This window comes from Pelodiscus sinensis, chromosome 4, assembly GCF_049634645.1.
Source record: "Pelodiscus sinensis isolate JC-2024 chromosome 4, ASM4963464v1, whole genome shotgun sequence".
In the NCBI taxonomy this organism is placed as follows: domain Eukaryota; kingdom Metazoa; phylum Chordata; order Testudines; family Trionychidae; genus Pelodiscus; species Pelodiscus sinensis.
In genome coordinates, this window is record NC_134714.1 from 71,685,290 (window position 1) to 71,708,484 (window position 23,195).

Sequence of the window (23,195 nt, forward strand, 5' to 3'; positions counted from 1 at the left end):
CAGTCAAAGAAAAGGCAGCTGAGTTTGGGTTTGGGGAGGGCAAAGAGCCCAGTGAGAGTTCAGCATACTGAGGGTTAAAGAACCTTCTCTCTTACACTTCAGCTTGGCGCCCAGAGTATAGATTACTTCCTTTAACAATAGCAAATCATTATGGGGGGATTTTCTTCTTTCCTCTGCAGCTGAGGGGCCTTCTCTTGCAGAAAGCACAGCAGGAATAATCCAGCAAGGTCAGCGGAAGGGTCAAGGGTCAGAGGACAGGACAGGTCAACACCAGGCACCCAGAGCTCTGAGCCAGTGGAGTGGGTGAAAGGTCTGTTTCAGTCTCCCACAAGCCCCTCTGTCAGAAACTTAAGATGTACTTTGGGAGCAAGTTGGATCACAGTAACCTGGAGTAGCAAGCAGAAGACACGTCTGTCCCACGGCTCATGAGTGTGGGGCGGGGAAGAGAGGGGAGAGGATAAAATGCATTATGTTGACTGGCTTGACTGTGTTTTGTTCAGTGTGATGGACGACTCCAGATGTGTTGGGAAGAAAAGGACACATGCTGGCTTCTTCTGCAGCGAGGGCTGTGTATGCAAGAACTGTGTTTAGATAAGTAGAGGAGAGACCCTGGATGAATGATACATACAATGAAGGGAAAATGGGCAAGCTAAAGGGAAATCTCATTTCTATAATTTAACCCACAAACACATTTTTCCAATCCAGGAGAAAGAACAATGTACAGCAATTAGAGGAAGAGACTGGCAGTCAGTCAAGGACTCTTCAGTTCTATTCCCAGCTTGGCCATAGACTTACTTAGCTTGATTCTTTTCTTATATACATGTCCTTCAGGATAAGCTCTACTGAAGTTAACTGAGTCACAGATCCCTGTGAAACTGATGCAAAGTGAAGAATCAGGCCCAATTTCCCTGTTTGTAAAATGAAGATAGTACTTCCAGTGAGAGAGCTGAAAGTGCCTCCCCATGATTGCTCAGTTAAAGCACAAATTAGGGCGAACCAGTGTGAAAAGAAGTTGCACTTTGTCTAGGAATGACAGGGCCAGAAAGAATTATTACTACAGAGTCCTGCCTGCATTTGGAAACCTCAAAAAAGAATCCTCCTTAAATCATCACAACAGACCTGCTTCTTCTCCACCATGAAAGACATTATACCTCCTTACCTGCCATTAAGTTCTTTCCTGTCCTTCACCTGAATCCAAATACCATAGGAGTTGAATTTTCAAATTCAACTACTGTAGTTTGAAGAACCAAAGCAAAGTGAGTTTTTTCAACCCATTGTAGGACTTCAGTCCTCCTAGAGATACATTCCCGCAAAATAAAATAATTAAGAGGCACGCAAAAAAACCAAAAAAACAAAAAAACAAACAACCAAACAAGTTTACCTGGCATAGGCAAAGAAGCGGGGATTTAAATAATCCCCGCTTCATTAAAATAAACGTGGCTGCCGCGCTGTGCCGACGATCAGCTGATCCGGCACAGTGTGGCAGTCTAGTGAAATGAGGTTTACAGGATCGGTCGGCAAAGGCTTCCGCAGCCGATAGATCCGCGTCTAGTCTGCCGCGCTGTGCCAGATCAGCTGATCGTTGGCACAGCGCAGTGGCCATGTTTATTTTAATGAAGCAGGGATTATTTAAATCCACGCTTCTTTGCCTATGCCGCGTAAACTAGTTTACATGGCTCCATTGATGGAGCCATGTAGTCTAGACATACCCTGGTAGATAAACAGTAAGTGGAGGAAGGGAAGAAAAAACTACACAAAACAGGGAATAATAAAATAAAATAATAATAATAATAGACACTCTGCAACAAAGCTCTAACTCCTATGAAAAGGTGCCATCTCAAGTTTAAAAAAATTTCCCGTACTCATGTTTAAATAGATTCTTGTTATGAAGGAACTAATCCCATGTATGAAAGTCTGCTCTGTCCCTCATCACCACGGGGATATCCCTTTCAGACATCAGAGCTGCCCCATTCTACGGCACAGAGAGGACACTAGGCTCCTCTCTCTCAAGCAGCCACAGGGTCACAGAACTGCCCTGTCCCTTGCTACCATGGAGATGCCAAGCTGCCAGCACAGAATCCTTACATTTCATACCACTTTCCTGCTTGTGGTAAGTGCACAGGAATGTAACAACTTTCCTTTCCCCCTTCACTTCTCCCCACCAGCTCCCTCACAAATGCCCCAGCTCTTCTGATAGAACTAAAAAAGGCAGAATTTGGCAAGACAAAGGGAAAGGTATCGAGGAAGGCCATAAAGAATTTGCTAAGCTCTAGAGCCGTGGTCCCCAACACGGTGCCCGCGGGCGCCATGGCGCCCGCGGGGGCACTTGCATGCGCCCGCCAGGTGCTCGGGGCTGGCCTGGCCCCAGGTACATGGCGCGCGGCGCTTGCGGGGGGGAGGGGGAGCCCCGGCCCCGCGGCGCTTGCGGGGGGGGGGGGGGCGCCGGCCCCGGGCATGCGGCTATGGGAGGGGCCACCCCTGGGCCCCCAGCGGGCTAACGGCCATGTCCCCTGGCACCCGGCGGGCAAACGGCCACGCCCCCTGGCGCCCGACAACCTGAAAAGGTTGGGGACCACTGCTCTAGAGTCCTCAGCCTGTTGGGATTCCTGAGGGGCAGTTCTGTTCCAGTACACAGCTTGACTCTGATCTCAGAGGAAAGGTCTTTAACTTGTCAATACAAGGTCCCCACCCATTTCCACATGAGCAGCATCTCTGTCCAGCCTTATTTATTACCCTGACTGGACTGTACATGGTTCAATGTGCACTTAGATTGGAGTTACTCAGCCTCTTAAATCAACATGGAAAGAAAAAGAAACACAAAAAGGAGTAACTTCCGTTTCCACAATGCTGTCCCTTTCTACAGAGTTTGAACTCACTGGCTATTGAATTATTGGAGCTGAAGCAGGGCTGCTCTTGTCCCTGACCTTGAATATAAACTCAAGTCTTCTGTCACTCCCATTAGAACATCCTGCGTCAGGACTGCTGCCCTCTTACCCTTGGACTGGTTACATATTCTGCTAAAAGAAATGAGTGAGGGGCTCAGGTTACAACTGGAAAACCCAGTAGTTGATGATATCTTTTCATGCTCCAAGGGAAAAGATAGGGGCCAGCTAGGCCTGCCACCACATTTACTGCAAGAACACCACAATTTGTTCAAACCCAAAGACCTCATGGCTCCAGAAATTTCTATATAGGAATATGGTCTGATAACAAAACAAGATCTAAGAACCTGGGAAAAAAATAACTCTTTCCAAACCTCCCCAGCAACCATAAATGAGATGAGCTACTGAAGTACACTGGTGTACACTAATATTCCTAGCACCCAGCTCTTCATCTTTAAATTTATGTGCTTTACAAAGAAAGGCAATACTATTACTTCTGTTTTACAGATGTGGAATCTGAGGCACAATGGGGGAGGGCGGAATGTCTTGCCCATCTAGGTTACATTGGGCAATAAACAGAACCCAAGTCTCCTGTGTCCCTGTCTAGTGCCCTACGCACTAGCCCATACTCCCTGCCTGTTCAAACGCAGCGAATTCCAGAATCCTGGCTGTTCTATGTACAGTCCCTGGCTCCTCTCTCTTGGGATTATATAATGCAGAGGGATTGGCCTCACTGAATGACATTACTGCAGATCAGTGGCGGATATAGGGCAGTGCGAGCGCGGCGGCTGCCCCGTGCCCTGCGCTTCAATAGGCCCCGCTCCCTGGGCCCTGCAAAACTCTCATCTGTCCCTGCTGCAGATTATTCTAAATTAGTAATGGCATGAAATGCCAAATACACTCAGAGAAAGTTCATCCTACGGGGATTATGCTGTGCACTGCATGTGTGGCAGAACAAACTCATTGTCTGGCACTGGTGCAGCTCTACTGCTGCTATCTATTCTACACCAGGTCCCAGCAACAACCAGTGTTTTAACCCCCATGCAATTCGGACTTTCTTGAACAGGTACAGAGGACACAGCAGCTAAAACCAGCAGTTGTCCGGAGCCCTCTCTGCATCAGAGCTGCCAACATTTGTGTCACCAGTGACATTGTCACTATATTGGTATCAAAGAGCAGCTTTTCAGAGGGGAAAAAATTAACATAGCCAGAGTTTGTATGAAGTAGTCTCCTTCCATTCCTGCAGTTTTAGCATTGTTTCAAGCCAACACTAGCTTCTGCTCCTACCTCATCTGTTGGCAGACAAATGGCCTGGAACCAGTTTTTAAATTGATTTTTGGGCATGTAATTCTGGGTGTCATGGGAAGCACAAAGAAAGGTTTGCTTTGCACTGTTTGGGTGCACAACAGCAGTTTGCTACTCCTAGTTTATTTTGCTTTCATAGTTTCCATAGTTCCTCTTTTCTGCTCTGTTAATATGCATATCTTTCCCCTTCTGTCTCTCTCTCTCTCCCCCTCCCTGAATTTGTGTAGGTCTAATTCCTTCGCCTACTATATGGACATGCAGTGGTTTGCTGTAAGCAGGTCTGTGCCCATTATTTTACTGTCAGGACCACTGATGGGTAGAGGGAAGCAGAGTAGGCAGAGCATGGCAATTTAAAAAGGCCTGGGGCTTCCAGCTACTGCTGCCACTACAGTAGCAATAGCAGCAGCCAGAACCCTGGGTCCTTTAATTCACTGGTGGGAGCCCTGGCGGGCACTGAAGAGCTGGCTGGGGGAAGCTAGCCCCCCAGACTCGCCCCTTCCAGGGGACCAGAGCCAGGACCCCCACCTTACCCAGGGCCTGGAGAAGTCTCTTGTCTGCCCTGCTTATTGTAGATTTGTCTCTGACTAGCGGAGCTGCACATCCTAATTTATGATCCAGATTCTCCCACCCTTCGTCCAGAAATTCCACTGCATATCATTCCCAGTGCAAAGAATCATAGAATCACAGACTCCTAGGGCTGGAAGAGACCTCAAGAGGTCATTGAGTCCAGCCCCCTTCCCAAAGCAGGACCAACCCAACTAAATCATCCCAGCCAAGGCTTTGTCAAGCCTAATTACTTACGCTTTTGTAACCTGATAGGATAGTTTGGTGTTGGTGGATTTTGGAACACCCACCCTCTTGCCCTTGGACTCTTTTTACGTGTTCACCATTTGCAGCAACGGTAATGGAGAACAGAGCCTGAAATACTGCAGAAGCCGCCTGTCCATTTGCTTTCATTGGCAGTAGGAGCTCAGGCGCAACATGTTCATCTGGGAAGCTGTAAGCTGGGGTCAGGGAAAACTGCTGGCCCCATTTGGCTGTACAGACATTGGCAAGTGAAGTTACAAGTCAGGCTCGGCCCCCTAGAGCAGGCAGCAGACGTGCAGAATTGAAAATCTCAAAATATTTTTGGTGCGTTTGCACTTATCAAATATCACATCCTAAAACCAGAAATTTGTGTAGGATCCCTTCCAAAAAGAAAGAGATTTCAAAAGCAAACTCAACCCTACTCTTACAGCAGACAGAATTTCCGGCCTTTTTTGAGAAGTCTCATACAGCCCCCAAATCCTATCCCTCCTCTTCTTGCTCTCCCACACTCCTCACGCAGTGCTGCCAGAAAGGAAAAGCATGAAAAGCAGATTTCTGGGTACAGTTAAAAGCCACAAAATATCCTCCATGTATACACTTTGTAGTTCCACTGCAGATTTTTTTTTTTGAGAGAGAGAGAGAGAGCTATGAAACTGGGCAGTTAGTGATTCTGGAAGCCTATGAACTGCAAGGTTGAGGGGCTGAGGTGATGTGGGCCAAGCTGAGGTTTTCCAGTGTGCCTCACCAGATGGGTTAGAGGAGAATGCATCTCTCAAGACCTGGAAAGGTGGAGTCTGCAGCAAAATTCAGTGAATATTCTCCATTTCTTCCACAGCAATTGGCATTAAATTAATTAATGCATATTTTAACATAACAACATCTTCTAGCCAGGGGCGGCCTGTGTCTATAGGCAAACTCGGCAGCCACCTAGGGCGCCAAGTTAAATGGGGTGCCAAATTCTCTGCCATTTCCTCTTCCCCTAATGCCTGGTGTCGGTCCTGGAGGAGGAGCACAGTGGCTTCCCTGCTCTGCAGGAGGGGTGAGTTGGCCCTGGAGGAGGAGCACGGGGAGTTGGCCCCAGAGGAGGTGGCGCATGAGAGGGGGGGTTGGCCCTGGGGGAGGAGGCGCACGGGGGTTTCCCCGTGCCGCAGGAGGGGAGGTCAGCCATGGGAGAGGCGCGTGCTGGCTTCCCTCTGGGGGGAGGGGGAATCCTGGGAGGAGGCGGGTGCAGGGGATTCTCTCCCTCCACTGTTACCCTGTTCCCTCTCCTCTCCTCCCACTCCCCTCTCTCCAGCCACAGAACTCCATCCCCAGCCCCCCTCTCCCCAGCGATGTGGTAGTAATGGCAGTTAAAGCAGGATAGCATAATGGACTATTTTGGATTTGTAATAATAAAAATTATAATTAACATTTGTAATGCATTTTTATTTGAAATTGCACAGAAATATCATCTAGCTGTCGTGTACAAATCTATTCTGAAAATTTAATGTCTCTATTTTAATCTGATCTCAGAAACATTGGTTGGACCGACGGACAAACCGAATAATTATGCCTGTTTAAATCAATATGCTTAAAAAACATTAAATGGAAAATAGGGGCAAAATGTTTCCCAGTTTACCAAAAGCCTCAGCCTATATCTGCCCGTGGGGGGAGGGATGAGGTGCCAACTGCATGGTTAGCCTCGGGCGCCAGTTGCTGGCAGCTAATCTAGGGCCGCCCCTGCTTTTAGCTCAGTTAAACACTTCGAAGGCAAAACTGTGTGTAACTGTGATCATGGGAGGCAGGTTATAAGAGGCAAGGGAAAGCAATGAATGCCTTCCCCAACTGCCAGTCTTACTGGCAATTGGGGAGCCGCACTCCTTCAGCACATCTCTCCAGTCTCTGGTGGAAGGGTTGCCAGACGGTTTCATAAAAAATACCAACCCCCTCCCTTCCAAAAAAAACCCCACGCAGGAAAAGTTGTTGAGCAAATGTTGTTTAAAAAAAAAAAAAAAAAAAGGGACCAGGGCCGAAATGCAGTCGTGGTGCCTTTAATAATTCTCAGGCCACTCCCCCCCCCCCCCGCCCCAGCTGCACTGCATGTCCCAAGTGGCAAGCAGCCTTCCGTTGGGCGCCCGAGCTGGGCTACAGGAAAAACAGAAAATACTGGACATTTTATATGTTTGGTATTTTTTGAATTTTTTTACCAGATGGAAGGTACAAATACTAGGCTGTCCAGTTCAATACCCCAGTCCCACCGAGGCCTGAAGCCATTCTGCCATACTCCCTGGGGCTAGGGAGGCATGGGCCAAGCACCATGAGCACTCTGGGCCCAAAGGGGCTGCCCGCCATGTGCTATCCAGGGTTGGGGGCCTCCCTCCCCATGCTCTGGCAAGGAGTTAGGCTGTGCACCTTCCCCTTCCCCCATGCTCCCATCGGAGCCAGGGAAATTTGGGGCTGCGCACTGCTCTCCTTCTCCCCCATGCTCTCTCCAGGGCCAGGGAAGGCTCCCCTCCTACTGCCTCTGGAGCTGTGTACCATCCAATGGGGCTAAGGTGGCTTGTCCCTACAATGGGGGAGCGCTTGGCTCCCCACAGGGTCCTGAGCATCAGGGGCATGGCTGGGTGCTTGCCTTCCCCAGCCCTATATTCACCCTCCATCCATGACTATAATAGACTGGGACTATTTTCGAGCAACCTCCGGTTTTGTCAGGCCACCCTTTATTCTGCTAGGCCATCTCGTTCCTTCCAACTGAGTTTCCTTCAGCTCCTTAACAACACACTTCAGCTAGGTAACTTCTATAACTGAACCTTCTTAAACACAATCCCACCTTTTCCAGACTCTTACTTCAAAGCCTATGCAAACAGACATCTCTTCTCCAAATCAGTCTCTCGCCACAGCAAGATTTTCTAGCTCTTACCTCAGAACCACAGCTCTCCAGTACTCCCCAGTTTCCCTCTTCTCTATTTGGTTTTCTGAAGCAGCCTCTCAGCAGTAACACCAGTGGCAATCCACTTCCTGGAGTTCCCTCCACCTGATGCAGTCCCCTCCCTCTCATTCCTGCTGCCCTCTTTTCTAAGGAACAGATAATTAAAATCTACCTCTTTCTTCAGGGGCAGGGATTGGGCTAATCAGGCAGCCAGGCCAGGTTCAGGTCTTTGACTGCAGAGGAATGTTATCCCTTACTCCTTCACAGTGATCTTAAATATAACTATAGACAGGGACTAACCACATCAGATTGCTATTAACAAGATTAGCTGACATAATTTTAAGTGAGATTATTCTTCTCTGCACTAAGCACGTAGCATAGTGTTATTTACACATGTTCTAACATAATGTAGTATGTCAGAGTAGACAATCCCAGACAAGTTTAAACATGTGCTGACTGGCCATGGTTAACCCTATAGTCCTCCTGAGAGATAACCATGATCAGTCTCAGTTTTTAAATACGATTATCATTTATCACAGTAAAGGCATAGTAGTGTTTAACATTGTCTTAGTTACAGGTGTCCTTGTTGCAGAGCTCATGCAAGTTATCTACTTTCATGTTATTTCTCTCAAGTTAGTTAGCTCAGCTCAAGTGAGAGAAGCCAGATTGTGAAATAACACTAGAGCTCTTGTATCTGCACTGAGCTGCATTCATTTGTTTATGGCCCAAAGACTTCTGGGAGCATAACCCATAGTTATTTGCACTGCCGTAGGGTAGGAAATTTGGGGAGAACTTTTGTGGGCTGAACTTTGGAGCCTAGCATATGCCTTCATCTGTGCACAATGTCCACAGTGCTATTTTTAGCATGCTAGCATGAGCTGTCCTATCCCAAGTCTATCTAACCAGACTGGCAGGCAGCTGCAACATAGACATACCTTTAGTTAACATGTTTTCTAACATGATGATTTCTTCCAGCATTGACAAGACCTCAAATGTGCTCGCAAAATGAGTAGGGATTGTAGTCCTAAAACTTTAAGCTGGAAATGCCAATAAAAAATGGACACAATATCCAGCTCAGACTTCCCAAGCACTGAGTAGCATGAAATGATTAACTTCTGTGTCTAACATATGACATTCCTATTAATAAACCCAAGAATGTAAACTAAACAAGAATAAGTCATTGGGATCAGATGGCATTCACCCAAGAGTTCTGAAATAATTCAAATGTGAAATTGCAGTATTAACTGTGGTTTGTAACCTATCCTTTAAATCAGCTTCTGTACCAAATGACTGGATGATAGCTAATGTGATGCCATTTTTTAAAAAAAGAGCTCTAGAGGTGATCCTGGCAATTACAGGCCTGTAAGTTTAACTTCAGTACTGAACAAACTGGATGAAACTACAGTAAAAAACAGAATAGTCAAACACATTCATGATCATAATTTGTTGGGAAAGAGTCAACGTGATTTTTGTAAAGGAAAATCATGTCTCACCATCTACTAAAATTATTTGAGGGGGTCAACAAGTATGTGGACAAGGGGAATCCAGTAGATATAGTGTTCTAAGATTTCCAGAAAGTCTTTGACAAGGACCCTCACCAAAGGCTCTTAAGCAAAGTAAGTTGTCATGGGATAAGAGGGAAGGTCCTTTCATGGACTGGATTGATAACTGGTTAAAAGATAGGAAACAAGGGTAGGAGTAAATGGTCATTATCAGAATGATGCTCCCCAGAGGTCTGTACTGGGACCTATCCTATTCAACGTATTCATAAATGATCTGGAGAAAGGGGTAAATGGTGAGGTGGCAAAATCTGCAGATGATACAAAACTGCTCAAAACAGTTAAGTCCAAGGCAGACTGTGAGCTTCAAAAAGATCGTATAAAACTAGGTGACTGGGCGACAAAATGGCAGATGAAATTCAATGTTGATAAATGCAAAAAAATGAATATTGGAAACCATAATCCCAACTATACATAAAAAATGATGGAGACTAAATTAGCTGTTACCACTCAAGAAGGATCTTGGAGTCATTGTGGATAGTTCTCTGAAAACATCCACTCACTATGCAGCGGCAGTCAAAAAAGCAAACAGAATGTTGGGAATTATTAAGAAAGGGTTAGAGAATAAGACAGAGAATGTCTTATTGCCTCTCTATAGATCCATAGTATGCTTACATCTTGAATATTGTGTGCAGATGTGGTTGCTTAAACTGAAAAAAAGATATACTGGCATCAGAAAAAGTTTAGAAAAGGTCAACAAAAATGATAAGGGTATGAGACAGCTGCCATATGAGGAGAGATTCATAAACTGAGACTTTTCAGCTTGAAAAAGAGATGAACAAGGGGGATATGATTTAGATCTATAAAATCATAACTGGTGTGGAGAAAATGAATAAAGAAGAGTTATTTATTCTTTCCCATAACATGAGAACTAGGGGGTCACCAAATGAAATGAATAGGTAGCAGGTTTAAAATAAATAAAAGGAGTACTTCACTCAATGCACAGTCAACCTGTGGAATTCTTTGCCGGGGGATGTTGAGAAGGCCAAGACTATAACAGTATGACAGACCCAGACCAGCCATCTGCCATTCACTGGTCCTATTGGAGTCCAGTAGGTGGGCGCCCCTTCCCCCAGCCTATGGGGAGGGTCCACAGAGCCCAGAACACCTAGTGATTACAGGGGGACAAAATAAAGAGAAAGCAGGGATAGGTGTGGAGGTGAAAGGGCTAAAACAAGGGAGCCAGATGGGAACACCGAACAGAGAACACCGGACAGCGCCCAGTGCCCCTCGAAGGCCTTGAGAGAGACAGTGGATGCCTCCCAGTGGAACTCTACTCAGATGCATGAACGGATACAGACGCAGAAATAGGCCCCACAGTCACAGGTCCCTCCTTCATACAACCTCTTTTCCCTGGTCTTGTAAATTGCCATCTTGGATATAGCCAGGAAGAGGTTGATGAGGAAGTCCTGCAACTTTGTGGGGCTGCAGATGGGATGTGCATAAATTAATAAGGGAGAAGTAGGGGACACCAGGATTGGTCAGGAGGCAGGCTGTCTGGCCAGAGGGGTAGGGGGCAAGCTGTTTGGCCAGGGGGGCAGAAGTGATCAGGGGGCACGCTGTCTGGCTGGGAGGGAAGGAGGAGTGAAGGAGTGGCATTTACTTGTTTTCACACTGTGTGGCAGGCATTGTGTAACAGGGCCTCCTGCTGCCGGAAGGAAGCCTCCAAGAAGGATTTGCAGGGGAAGCCTCAAGGAAGTGTTTCTGAGAGAAGGAAAATGGGAGTGTGTAAGGAACCGTTTTTGGCTGCTTGTTTCCCGCACACTGGGGGAACAAAACGGGAAGCACACGGAACCATTTTTTGCTCCGCTTGTCCCCTACATGCTAGATCAGGTGGGGAGGCTCTGGGTTTTCTCCCTCTGCCCTCCCCCCTGCAGGAAGCTGGCACTGGTATTCTAGTCTTGTGGAGGGCTGTAAGGTTATAGTGCCAGCACTGGCTCCCTGCTGTGTGGGGACCTCGGGTGAGCTCAGCTGGGGCTCCAGAAGAGCCATATCTGGTTCCCTAGTAAGCCATATCTGGCTCACAAAGCATAGGTTGCTGACCCCTGCTCCAACTGATGTCCCCGGCATTCCTCAGAATCAAGGTGGAGTAAAAGCTGGTCTGCCATTTGTTATCTGGGTGGGACGCAAGGGTGGGGAAGTGAAGAATGTGAAACATGAGTGTACAGATGGCTATCTGACATGGTTCAAAAGGGGACCCGCTGCAATGCATGCACCAGCTCAGGTGTTGAGGGGGAGGCAGTCGGGAAGGCATGTGGAGCTGGGGGCTAATGGAGAGATCCAGAGGGCCAAGGGTGAGGAGTGGACGGGGTGCGCCCTCTCACAGGACCTGGTTGAGATAAACCTGAGCAGCAGGCAGCAAAGCATCCCTCACCTGATGCCATTCCCTGGTGGAGGGAATACATGCTGGAGCTTGGGTAAACAGCTTTCTCTTCCCTGAGTAACAAAAAGGCCAAAGCCTAAGTCCAGCATAATTAGGCAGGTACCTGGGGTCAATTGGAATTTGCTAGGAGCCACAGGCTAATTAAACACCTGTGGGCAATTAAGTCTTGTGGTGCTGCTTTAAAAGGTCTCCCCCAGACAAGGAAGGGGGGAAGGGAAAGAGTGAAGGACAGGAAGCACTATATGTAGGAGCTGTGTGTGGGTGTGAGTGGAGGATAGGGTTGCCAGGTGTCCAGTTTTGAACTGGACAGTCCAGTATTTGAGCTTTCTGTTCAGAAAACAAATTGAGAAAATATAAATGAGAAAATATAAATGTCCGGTATTTTCTAAATAAGATGTAATGAAGATTGTGATGTAATGTCAAATGTGTCTGGTATTTTTGTTGAAACCATCTGGCAACCCTAGCAGAGGACTGGAGAACAAGCATTAAAGGAAAGATACTGGGAGGGACTGTTTGGGGAAGTGGCCTAGGAAAAAGCTGTCAGATTGACAGTGGTAGTAACTCTGCCTGTTGCTGCTGCCTTACGATACCTGGGCTAAGACCCAGAGTATTGGGTGGGCCTGGGTTCTCCCCAACCCTCCCTATATCATCTCAACCTCTGCCTCGAGAAAGAAGATCAGGACTCAAGAGGGGATTTTATTCCAAGCTTATGAGCTAGCCTGTAACAAGTATGGCTCAATAGGCGGTGGCTCCTGAGAGTGAAGAGAAAGAGGCCATAGGGAGGATCACAGTGAGCCCCTGAGGCTAACACTAACCACCCGTGGTGTGAGACCCATGAGCAATAGCCAGAACTTTGCCACACACAAACAAAATTAGATAAATTCATGGAGGAAAGTCCATCAATGGCTATTAGCCTGGATGGGAAGGGATAGTGTCCTTGACTTCTGCTTGTCAGAAGCTGGGAATGGGTGACAGGAGATGGATCATTTAATGATTACCTGTCTGTTCATTCCCTCTGGGGCACCTGGCATTTGCCACTGTCAGAAGACAGAATATTGGGCTAGACGACCTTTGGTCTGATCCAGTGTGGTTGTACTTATTATGATGTTAGCCTCTTTTTCAAACTGAATTACATTGTTGACTTATATTCAATTTTTGGTCCACTATAATCCACAAATCCTTTTCAGCAGTGCTTGCAGCCACTCCCAAATTGCAAATTTCATCTGCAAATTTTAGGAGCATAGTTTCCACTCCATTATTCAAGTCATTACATGAAAATATTGAATACTACCATGCCCGGGATCAATTCCTGTGGAACCTCACTTAATATGTCACCCCAGTTTGAATAATTGATAACTACCCTGTGTAGGTTTTAAAAACTATTAGGTACTCACTTTTCAGTAATTTAATCTAGATCACCTTTCCTTAGTTTGATCACGAGAATGTCATGTGGGACTATGGCAAAAGTGTACCAAAATCAATGTAAATCACGTTTATAGCTTCCCTGCATCCTCTAGGTCAGTTACTCTGTCAAAGAAGGAAAAAAGGTTGCTTTAGCAGGATATGTTTTTGACAAATTCATGTTGGCTCCTACTTATCACACCCTATTATTTCTAAGTGCTTATAAACTGATTGTTTAATAATATGTTCCAGTATCTTTCCACATACTGAAGTTAGCAACTATAGTAGTTTTACTGACAGGAGCAATTGACCATTAGGAACAGGCCACCAATTCATTTCACATAAAATACATATCAGTCCAATATTAATTGCAGTTGGATACCAGTGATTTTAGTTAAATTTGAACCAGTAAACTGGAAGGGAATGTTTCTGCATCTCATTACCAATCCCTTAAACCAGGGGTGTCCAAACTTTTTTCAAAGAGGGCCAGATTTGATGAAGTGAACATGCGTGAGGGCCGACCATTTTGCCTGATGTTCTTTGAACCATTAAAATTAAATGCAAATTAACTATTTTATGCAAAGGTTATTGCAAACGGCATACTTTTCATTTTGTCACATGGATGACAAATCTAAACAGGTGTTAAATCATATCTGAAGGCCAGATGAAAAAAAAATCCAGAAAGCTGAAATATATGTCAGGAACATTGTAAAGTACATTACATATTATTGGTAATAAAGGTTGTCTGTCAACTTTTAAGTTCAAAAAATATGAACAGGAACATAACACCAAGTATACATGTTGTGTCCAAATATATTTATAACTGATTTAGACCAACTGACATTAACTGAGATTTTACAATGTATTCATCTCAATACATATGGATTCGTTGGGGGCCATAAAAGATAGATATTGCCAAACTACCTGTGGGGCCGTATTAAACCGGAACACGGGCCGCAAATGGCCCGCGGGCCGGACTTTGGACATGCCTGCCTTAAACCATGTAATCCTCCAGAGCCTCATTTTTAAGAATGGTTGTTTTTTGTCTGGGTAAAAAATTGAACACTACTGAGCAATGTTATAAGTAGAGCCCAGAGCAGATACAGATGCAGATATAAAATTTTGTATCTGCAAAAATGAACTGCAGATATCCACATCCACATCCACGGATAAGGATACTTACAGCTATAAAGTGGACATCCAAAAATTTGCAGGGTTCTAGATAGAAAATTTGAATCAGCATCCACAGAAATGAACCACAGATATCTGCATTCACATCTGTGGATGTGGATACCTGCTGATATAAAGTGGATATCCCGGGATCCATGGGACTCTAGTTATGGGTCCTCAATGAAGGCAGCATAGCAAGGTCATGAGGGTTTGATGAAAGCTGTTTAGGAGTTATTTTGAATACAAAAAAAGTCTCAAACATGTATAAATTATTAGGGAATATTTTTTACAGTCTTCTACTTTTGACAGACTTGCTGTACAGCCTTAAGTTATTAGGTGACTTGCCTATCACCTCTGCTTACTCAGATCTAAAATGGTGAAAATACTACTCGCTAGAACTGTGTAGAAGAGTGATGAATTAGTCATGAAATTTGCTATCATTTCATTTTAGACACCTGCCAACTCCTTCAATTTTGCAAAACTGAATGAAATGATTGTTTTCATATTCAGAACTTCATTTTGGCATGTTTTTCCTGCCTAGTTACCTTAACTTGAAAGTTTCCAATTCAAATTCAATTTTATATTTAAAAAAATCTGAAGAAAAAATTCATGAAATTTAGTATATGTTTACTGAATTAAGACATTGTTTGCAATTGTAATAAAATGCCATCCCATGCTCCCTCCCAGTTCAAATATTTTCACTGCAAACATTTTAAACCCTTTATGAACCTCACAGGGAACAGCATTGCTTAACTAGTGTTTAGAAAGTGCTTTCAGATATTTGGACAAAGGACGTAATTAGATGTGCAATAATAATAATAATCAATGCCCCATATATTCTCTCTAGCAGGTCTTATAGGATAACCTCCAGGGAGCTGAACAATCCAGCATATTTCCTCTCTGCCTGGGGAACATGGGATCCAGTGATCTACCCCTGCAGATGTGCTTGCCTTCTGTGTCTGAGCCCTGTAGTCTTTGGAGATCTGGCCTTGCTAATGCTTTCAGATGCAATGAGCTGTAGAGAAGCTGTGGAAAAATGCAGAAAAAAAATCTGCAGATGAAAGTCTGAAGCTGTGTTTTCCTTTCCAAAGTGCTGTTACATTCCTATATGCCTGTGGTTTCCTGCATCCTGCTGGAGTTTCTCTTTTCTTTTCTTCTTTTAAAATCGTCTCTGTGATATCTTAAGAGGCAAATGTCCAGCACTAACAGGAGGCCTTTTGTTCTCTTTATTTTTAAATGGACTTTAACCCAGTTACTACAGACTGAGTCACTGTATAAACAAAATAAAAGCTCTTCTGTTATGTCCCTCTGGACAGGTCAGGGACGCATTATGCTCTGTTCTCTCTCTCTCTTTCTGGATGCCTCACTAGGCCCAGCATTACACTGCAATAATTAAAAAACCTTGTTTTTTGCTGGGTTTTTAAAAAAATGCCCTGGTAATTACATCTAGTTGACATTCAGGACTGCTGGGGTTTTGTTGGCAAAATAAAGGCACAAGGAGTATATCTTTGAGTAATAGGATGAAACTACGGAAAGGAAATGTAGGCTATCAGAGAACAAAAACGGTTACTTACCTCATAACTGTTGTTGTTTGAGATGTGTTGCTTATGTTCATTCCACTAGGTGCATGCGTGCCGCGTGCACAATTCCCCAAACTATTTTACTCTTAGCAGTACCCATTGGGCCAGCCTGGGGAGCCCCCTACAGTGGCACCATTACAGCCGCACATATATACCCTTGCTGGCCCCAACTCAGTTCCTTCTTGCAGGACATTCCAACGAAGGGTAGAAGGGTGGGATTGGAATGGACATAAGCAACACATCTCGAAGAACAACAGTTACGAGGTAAGTAACTGTTTTTTCTTCTTCGAGTGCTTGCTTATGTCCATTCCACTAGGTGATTCCCAAGCTGTACCAATGGAGGTGGGGTCAGAAACCTCGCGAGAAACGGTCTGCAGCACTGCTACCCCTACAGCTGCATCCTGCCTAGCCTGCTGCGTGATTGCATAGTGGGAAGTAAACGTGTGAACCGATGACCACGTGGACGGCCTACAGATGTCCAAGATTGGCACCTGTGCCAGAAAGGCTGTGGACAACGTCCAGGCTCTGGTCGAGGGGGCCGTAACAGGGGGCGCTGGCTTCCCTTGCATGTCGTAGCACGCCCTGATACAAGCAGTAATCCACGATGACAGACATTGCGCTGACACCGGGGAATCCTTCATCCTTTCAGCTATGGAGACAAAGAGCTGTGTGGACTTACAGAATTGTCTTGTTCTTTCCAAATAAAAAGCTAGTGCCTTCCTGACATCTAGCATGTGTAAGGCCTGTTCTTTCCCATCCACGTGCGGTTTCGGTTAGACCACCGGAAGATAGATTTCCTGAGATATGTGAAAGGGGGACACCACCTTGGGCAGGAAAGCTGGATGTGGCCGCAGAGTCACTCTGTCCCTAGAAAGCACCATGTACGGGGGCTCTGAGGAGAGGGCACATAACTCTGAGACCCTTTGGCTGAAGTGATGGCTACCAGGAGTGCCACCTTCCATGACAGATGGGACAGGGAGCAGGTGGCCATTGGCTCGAACAGGGCCCTCATGAGGCCACGGAGAACCAGGTTCAGATCCCACTGAGGGACAGGTTGTCTGATGTGGGGGAACAGCTTGTCCAACTCCTTGAGGAACCTCTTAACCATGGGTAAAGCCACCCTCCCCCTGGTGGAAGGCCGCAATAGCCACCAGGTGGACCCTAATCAAGGAGGAGGACAGCCCCTGCTGCCTGAGGCCCAGGAGGTAGTCTAAAATTCTCTGGGTGGGGCAGACTCTGGGGTCTCACCTTCCTTGGCAACCCAAGCCAAGAACCTGAGCCATTTGGCTCTGTACATGGCCATGGTGGAGGGTTTCCTGCTTTCCATCAGAACCCTCTTCCAAATTAAGGCGGGAGTTGTGTTCTCGTTTGGGCTTGAAAGACTTGCAAATCTTACAGGCGTCTGTAAGGTGCCCCTCGACCAAGCACTTTAAACAGTCCTTATGCGGGTCGCCACGGGACACAGGCTTGGAACAACGCCGGCACGGTTTGAAGCCATGCAGCCCTGGGGTACCCTCCCCTGACACGGGGAGGGGCGGAGGAGGTGAAAAACTATCCAGTACACTAACTATAGAAAAACAACAAACAACACTAACTATAAGTAAACTATATACACCAAGATAAGAGAAAGCCAAGAGTAGTCTCGCAAGTGAGACGATTGTTTCGGTCAACCGTCACAGGTGGTAAGAAGGAACTGAGGGTTGTTGGGGCCAGCAGGGGTATATATGCGTGGCTATAGCGGCACCACTGTAGGGGGCTCTCCAGGCTGGCCCAACGGGTACTGCTACGGGTAAAAAAGTTCCAGGAATCGTGCACGTGGCGCACATGCACCTAGTAGAATGGACATAAGCAAGCACTCGAAGAAGAAAATCAGTTACTGGGCTAATTGAACCTATGACCCTTCCTGGTCTCCTTGAGCACACCCCTTCTGACGTCTCCAGCCTGGAATTATTTCCTCTCTTGGAATGGAATTGGACCAGGCCTTGGCTGCAGTCCCTAGCAGCTAGCTGTGATTATCTCCGCAGGTTCTCACTAGGTTCAGGACCTGTAATCCTTTCCTTTCAAGGAGCTAAGATAAGTGGTGTCCAGGCACCAGACAGCCTTCTTAAAGGAAGGTATTGTGTATTTAAAACTCAAATATCCCAGAGAAAATAGACCTTAAAACAATAAACAGTCTCTATGAATGCCTGCTCTCCTTATGGTTTACTGGTCCCTGGAAGTTGGGGAAGGCCTCAGTTGCTTTCAGATATCCTGCAGGGCAAGTGTCTGTGTTCCATGCCCAGGAATAGCAAAATCTCTCACTCTTTCCAGAGGGTCTTTTGAACTGTTTAGTGTCTCTTTGATCTTTAGGCTCTTGGTTTGGCAGAACTGCTGTGTAACTTTGGGATGGAGCCTGGAAATAGGCCATTATCTTGTAACTGCCTGCCAAGCGTTGAGAGGTTGCTCATCTAAAGCCACTCTGTTGTCTTCCTGCTTGTTTTTCCAACAGCATCCTTATTACGATAGACCAGTTCATTCACACAGAAAAATCACATAACTCAGGAATACAGTAACTATCTCGCTGACCAGGTTACACACAGTATTCATCAAATTATCACATCTCCATATTCTTAAATTATTACATAATGGCTCCACATCTGCAATACTATGAGATTGTAAATCACATTTCAATGGAAGAGCTGGAATGGTCAACAAATGGAATGCCATTTTAAAACTGACCCCAGTCCTGCAGGGAGGGAGCACGTGTGTTGTGCAACTCTTGGTGGGATGGAGTAGCTGACCAAATATACGTGGTTTGGGTGGGATTTTGGGGAAGTGGCAGTTTAACACCACTTTGGGGATTTTATGCGCTTAACACAACTAACAGCCCTCTGAGGGCTGCTCTCAGTTGTTCCAAGGGACATTCTGGCCACCGGCAATTGCTGGAGGTCCTATCAGTGGAACTTTTGTAAATGAATGTCTTATTACTTGGAAATCCTTCAGATGATGCATGGTAGATGCTGAACAAGGAGCTCTTCAATAAGAGTTGAGTGAGGTTTGTTTTCATCATTAGCTAAGCTGTAGGGTAGGGATACATCACATCTCTCCACAGCACACCAAATTAGTCATGGGTTCTTGTGTAGCTATCTCTTGTGCATACTTCTTTTAATACTAATCACAGATAGAATCTGCTCACTGGTAGAGGAAATGCTACTTGAAATCATCAGTTAGATAACCAAATTTTTATCATCATGAGATTTGCCTGTGATATATTTAGCAATACTATAGCTTAGAAGACCTACAGTCAAGGCTGTCAATGACTTTGTACCCTCTGAAAGATGTCTTAAGATGTCCCATATTTCTACTAGGGGAAGAAATACTTGCATCATGTTGCATCACTTCCTGCCAACCAACTTCATCAACAGGAGACTGTGGAAAACATTTAAGCTACTTCAGGAATGGGGTTCTGATGCATCTCCTTTATGTTGTTTACTTTCTGTGCTTCTCTCAGCTTGGACAAGGCTATCTGGACTATTTATTTACACTATCTACTCCTTTACTTTTACTGTCTGGACCTCAGGCATGAGAGAGAGAAGGAATGAAAATAAAGGGCACATATGAGAGGCCCTGGAAATGGAAGTGCCATAGTGAGTGTGTGTGTGATATAGTGTGCACTGGGCACAGCATGACCAAAATGAGGTGTAAAAAGTGTGTGTGAGAGAGTTTGTGCAAACATATCAGTTAATATATGTCTCTCTACAATTGGGTAGCTCTGTGGGATTTCTGGGAGAGAGCAATAGAATGGTGGCTTTGATTTCATGGCTTCCCTGCCATGAATTCCAGTTGCACGTGGTATGTGATTGTGAATATACATTTCCACGGAGGAAAAAAACTAATTTTGTCACAACTGCTTCATCATGTTAGATATCCAATTCAATCTCTTCCTTTGGCTCTAAATAAGAAAGGCCTGAAAATTACACAGGGTGCATCCACTATCCAATACTGGGTGTAAAACAGCAGTAAATGGTGGTTTCAGTTACATATTGGATTGATTAAAAATGGGAGCAAGTGATGTAGTAATGTAGCTTATATCCCTTCAGCACTCATTATGGGTGCAAAATAAAGTGAAACTTACTCCAAATTTGGTCTTCTGTGAGGATCATTTTTATCACTGAACCCAATGGGAATGTACCTATTTATATGAGTGTGAAATTTGATTTTAGGGATTGTTGGGATGGAACTACAAGCACTGATTTATTCTCATTTGGCTCCTTGGTAAGAAAGTTACATTCAGTTTGTTTACCAACTGAGTACCAAATCATTGCAAATTTCTTCACTTTACCAACCCGTTAAAAGCTGTATTCTGACTACTTTACACCCACTGTGCAACTTACACCACATTTATATCACTGGTCAATTTGGCTCTTCTAGGTGTTATAGCTGCTACCATCTGACTGCATTTAAGCTCAATTTAGAATCATAGAATACTAGGACGGGAAGGGACCTCGAGAGGTCATCGAGTCCAGTCCCCTGCCCTCATGGCAGGACCAAATACTGTCTAGACCATCCCTGATAGACATTTATCTAACCTACTCTTAAATATCTCCAGAGATGGAGATTCCACAACCTCCCTGGGCAATTTATTCCAGTATTTGACTACCCTGACAGTTAGGAACTTTTTCCTAATGTCCAACCTAAACCTCCCTTGCTGCAGTTTAAGCCCATTTCTTCTTGTTCTATCCCCAGAGGCCAAGATGAACAAGTTTTCTCCCTCCTCCTTATGACACCCTTTTAGGATACGTCTACACAGCATCCCTAGTTCAGACTAGGGATGCAAATGGAGACGACCGAAGTAGTTAATGAAGCAGGGATTTAAATATCCCACGCTTCATTAACATGATCTCGCCGGCGTGCTAGTTCGAATCACAGCTAGTTTGAATCACAGCTAATTCAAAAAATGGAGTAACATTAGTTCAGACTAAGGGCTTTAGTCCGAACTAACGTGTCCCGGTGCGCACTTCCTGGTTCGAATCAGCTGTGATTCGAACTAGCGCGCCGGCGAGATCATGTTAATGAAGCGCGGGATATTTAAATCCCTGCTTCATTAACTACTTCGGTCGTCTCCATTTGCATCCCTAGTCCGAACTAGGGATGCAGTGTAGACGTACCCTTAGATATCTGAAAACTGCTATCATGTCCCCCCTCAATCTTCTCTTTTGTAAACTAAACAAACCCAATTCCCTCAGTCTTCCCTCATAGGTCATGTTCTCTAGACCTTTAATCATTCTCATTGCTCTTCTCTGGACCCTCTCCAATTTCTCCACATCTTTCTTGAAATGCGGTGCCCAGAACTGGAGACAATACTCCAACTGAGGCCTAACCAGTGCAGAGTAGAGTGGAAGAATGACTTCTCGTGTCTTGCTCACAACACACCTGTTAATGCATCCCAGAGTCATGTTTGCTTTCTTTGCAACAGCATCACACTGCTGACATATTCAACTTGTGATCCACTACAGGCAGTCCCCGGGTTACGTACAAGATAGGGACTGTAGGTTTGTTCTTAAGTTGAATTTGTATGTAAGTCTAAACTGGTACATATTGTAGGGGAAACTCTAGCCAAACATTTCTCCAGAGCTCAGTTTTATTCTCCCACACCTCACTTCCCTCAGTCCTTTATTCTCAAGCTGAGGTGTCTGCTGAGAAAAGCCGCTCCGCGTCTCCCTGGTCTGCTGGGGGGGGGGGGGGGGGTGCTAGCTTCGCGTCTCCCTGGTCTGCTGGGGGGAAGCAGCTAGTGCGGGGTTGCCTCACCCCGTTTGTAAGTAGGGATCCGATGTAAGTCGGATCCATGTAACCCGGAGACTGCCTGTATAACCCCTAGATCCCTTTCTGCCATACTCTTTCCCAGACAGTCGCTTCCCATTCTGTATGTATGAAACTGATTGTTCCTTCCTAAGTGGAGCACTTTGCATTTGTCTTTATTAAACTTCATCTTATTTACCTCAGACCATTTCTCCAATTTGTCCAGGTCATTTTGAATTATGACCCTATCCTCCACATTAGTCACAACCCCTCCCAGCTTGGTATCATCTGCAAACTTAATGTGTACTTTCTATACCAATATCTAAATCGTTGATGAAGATATTGAACAGAGCCAGTCCCAGAACAGACCCTTGCGGAATCCCACTTGTTATGCCTTTCCAGCAGGATTGTGAACCATTAATAACTACTCTCTGAGTACGGTTATCCAGCCAGTTATGCACCCAACTTATAGTAGCCCCATCTAAGTTGTATTTACCTAGTTTATTGATAAGAATATCATGCAAGACCATATCAAACGCCTTACTAAAGTCTAGGTATACCACATCCACCACTTCTCCCTTATCCACAAGACTTGTTATCCTATTAAAGAAAGCTATCAGATTGGTTTGACATAATTTGTTCTTTACAAATCCATGCTGGCTCTTCCCTATCACCTTGCCACTTTCCAAGTGTTTACAGATGATTTCCTTAATTACTTGCTCAATTATCTTCCCTGGCACAGACGTTAAACTAACTGGTCTGTAGTTTCCTGGGTTGTTTTTATTTCCCTTCTTATAGATGGGCACTATATTTGCCCTTTTCCAGTCCTCTGGAATCTCTCCTGTCTCCCATGATTTTCCAAAGATGATAGCTAGAGGCTCAGATACCTCCTCTATCAGCTCCTTGAGTATTCTAGGGTGCATTTCATCAGGCCCTGGTGACTTGCAGGCATCTAACTTTTCTAGGTGATTTTTGACTTGTTCTTTTTTTATTTTACCTTCTAAAACTACCCCCTTCTCACTAGCATTCACTATGTTAGGCATTCCTACAGACTTCTCGGTGAAGACCGAAACAAAGAAGTCATTGAGCATCTCTGCCGTTTCCAAGTTTGCTGTTGCTGTTTCTCCCTCCTCACTGACCAGTGGGCCAATTCTCTCCTTGGTCTTCCTCTTGCTTCTAATGTATTTATAAAAAGTCTTCTTGTTTTCCTTGCATGTAGAATAGTGATAGAAATGTAGCCGTGTTAGTCTGGGGTAGTTGAAGCAAAATGCAGGACAATGTAGCACTTTAAAGACTAACAAGATGGTTTATTAGATGATGAGCTTTCGTGGGCCAGACCCAGGATGTGGGTCTGGCCCACGAAAGCTCATCATCTAATAAACCATCTTGTTAGTCTTTAAAGTGCTACATTGTCCTGCATTT

The 23,195-nt window shown here is 45.2% G+C and overlaps 1 protein-coding gene and 1 long non-coding RNA gene across 8 annotated transcripts in view; one reads left to right on the plus strand and one right to left on the minus strand.

The window, feature by feature from the left end:
* The window catches only part of LOC142829150 (uncharacterized), a 243,039-nt gene that overhangs the window by 145,652 nt on the left and 74,192 nt on the right, over positions 1-23,195 (plus strand). The gene's annotated exons all lie outside the window — the stretch shown is intronic.
* Positions 1-23,195, minus strand: part of RAD51B (RAD51 paralog B) — a 627,945-nt gene that overhangs the window by 82,720 nt on the left and 522,030 nt on the right. Inside the window, exon 12 of one of the 5 annotated variants that reach the window (XM_075927358.1) lies at positions 13,239-13,371. The exons of the other annotated variants lie outside the window; for them this stretch is intronic. Coding sequence (XP_075783473.1) covers positions 13,367-13,371 — 5 coding nt within the window. The 3' untranslated portion in view covers positions 13,239-13,366. The remainder of the gene's footprint in view (positions 1-13,238; positions 13,372-23,195) is intronic. 5 annotated transcript variants of the gene reach the window in all.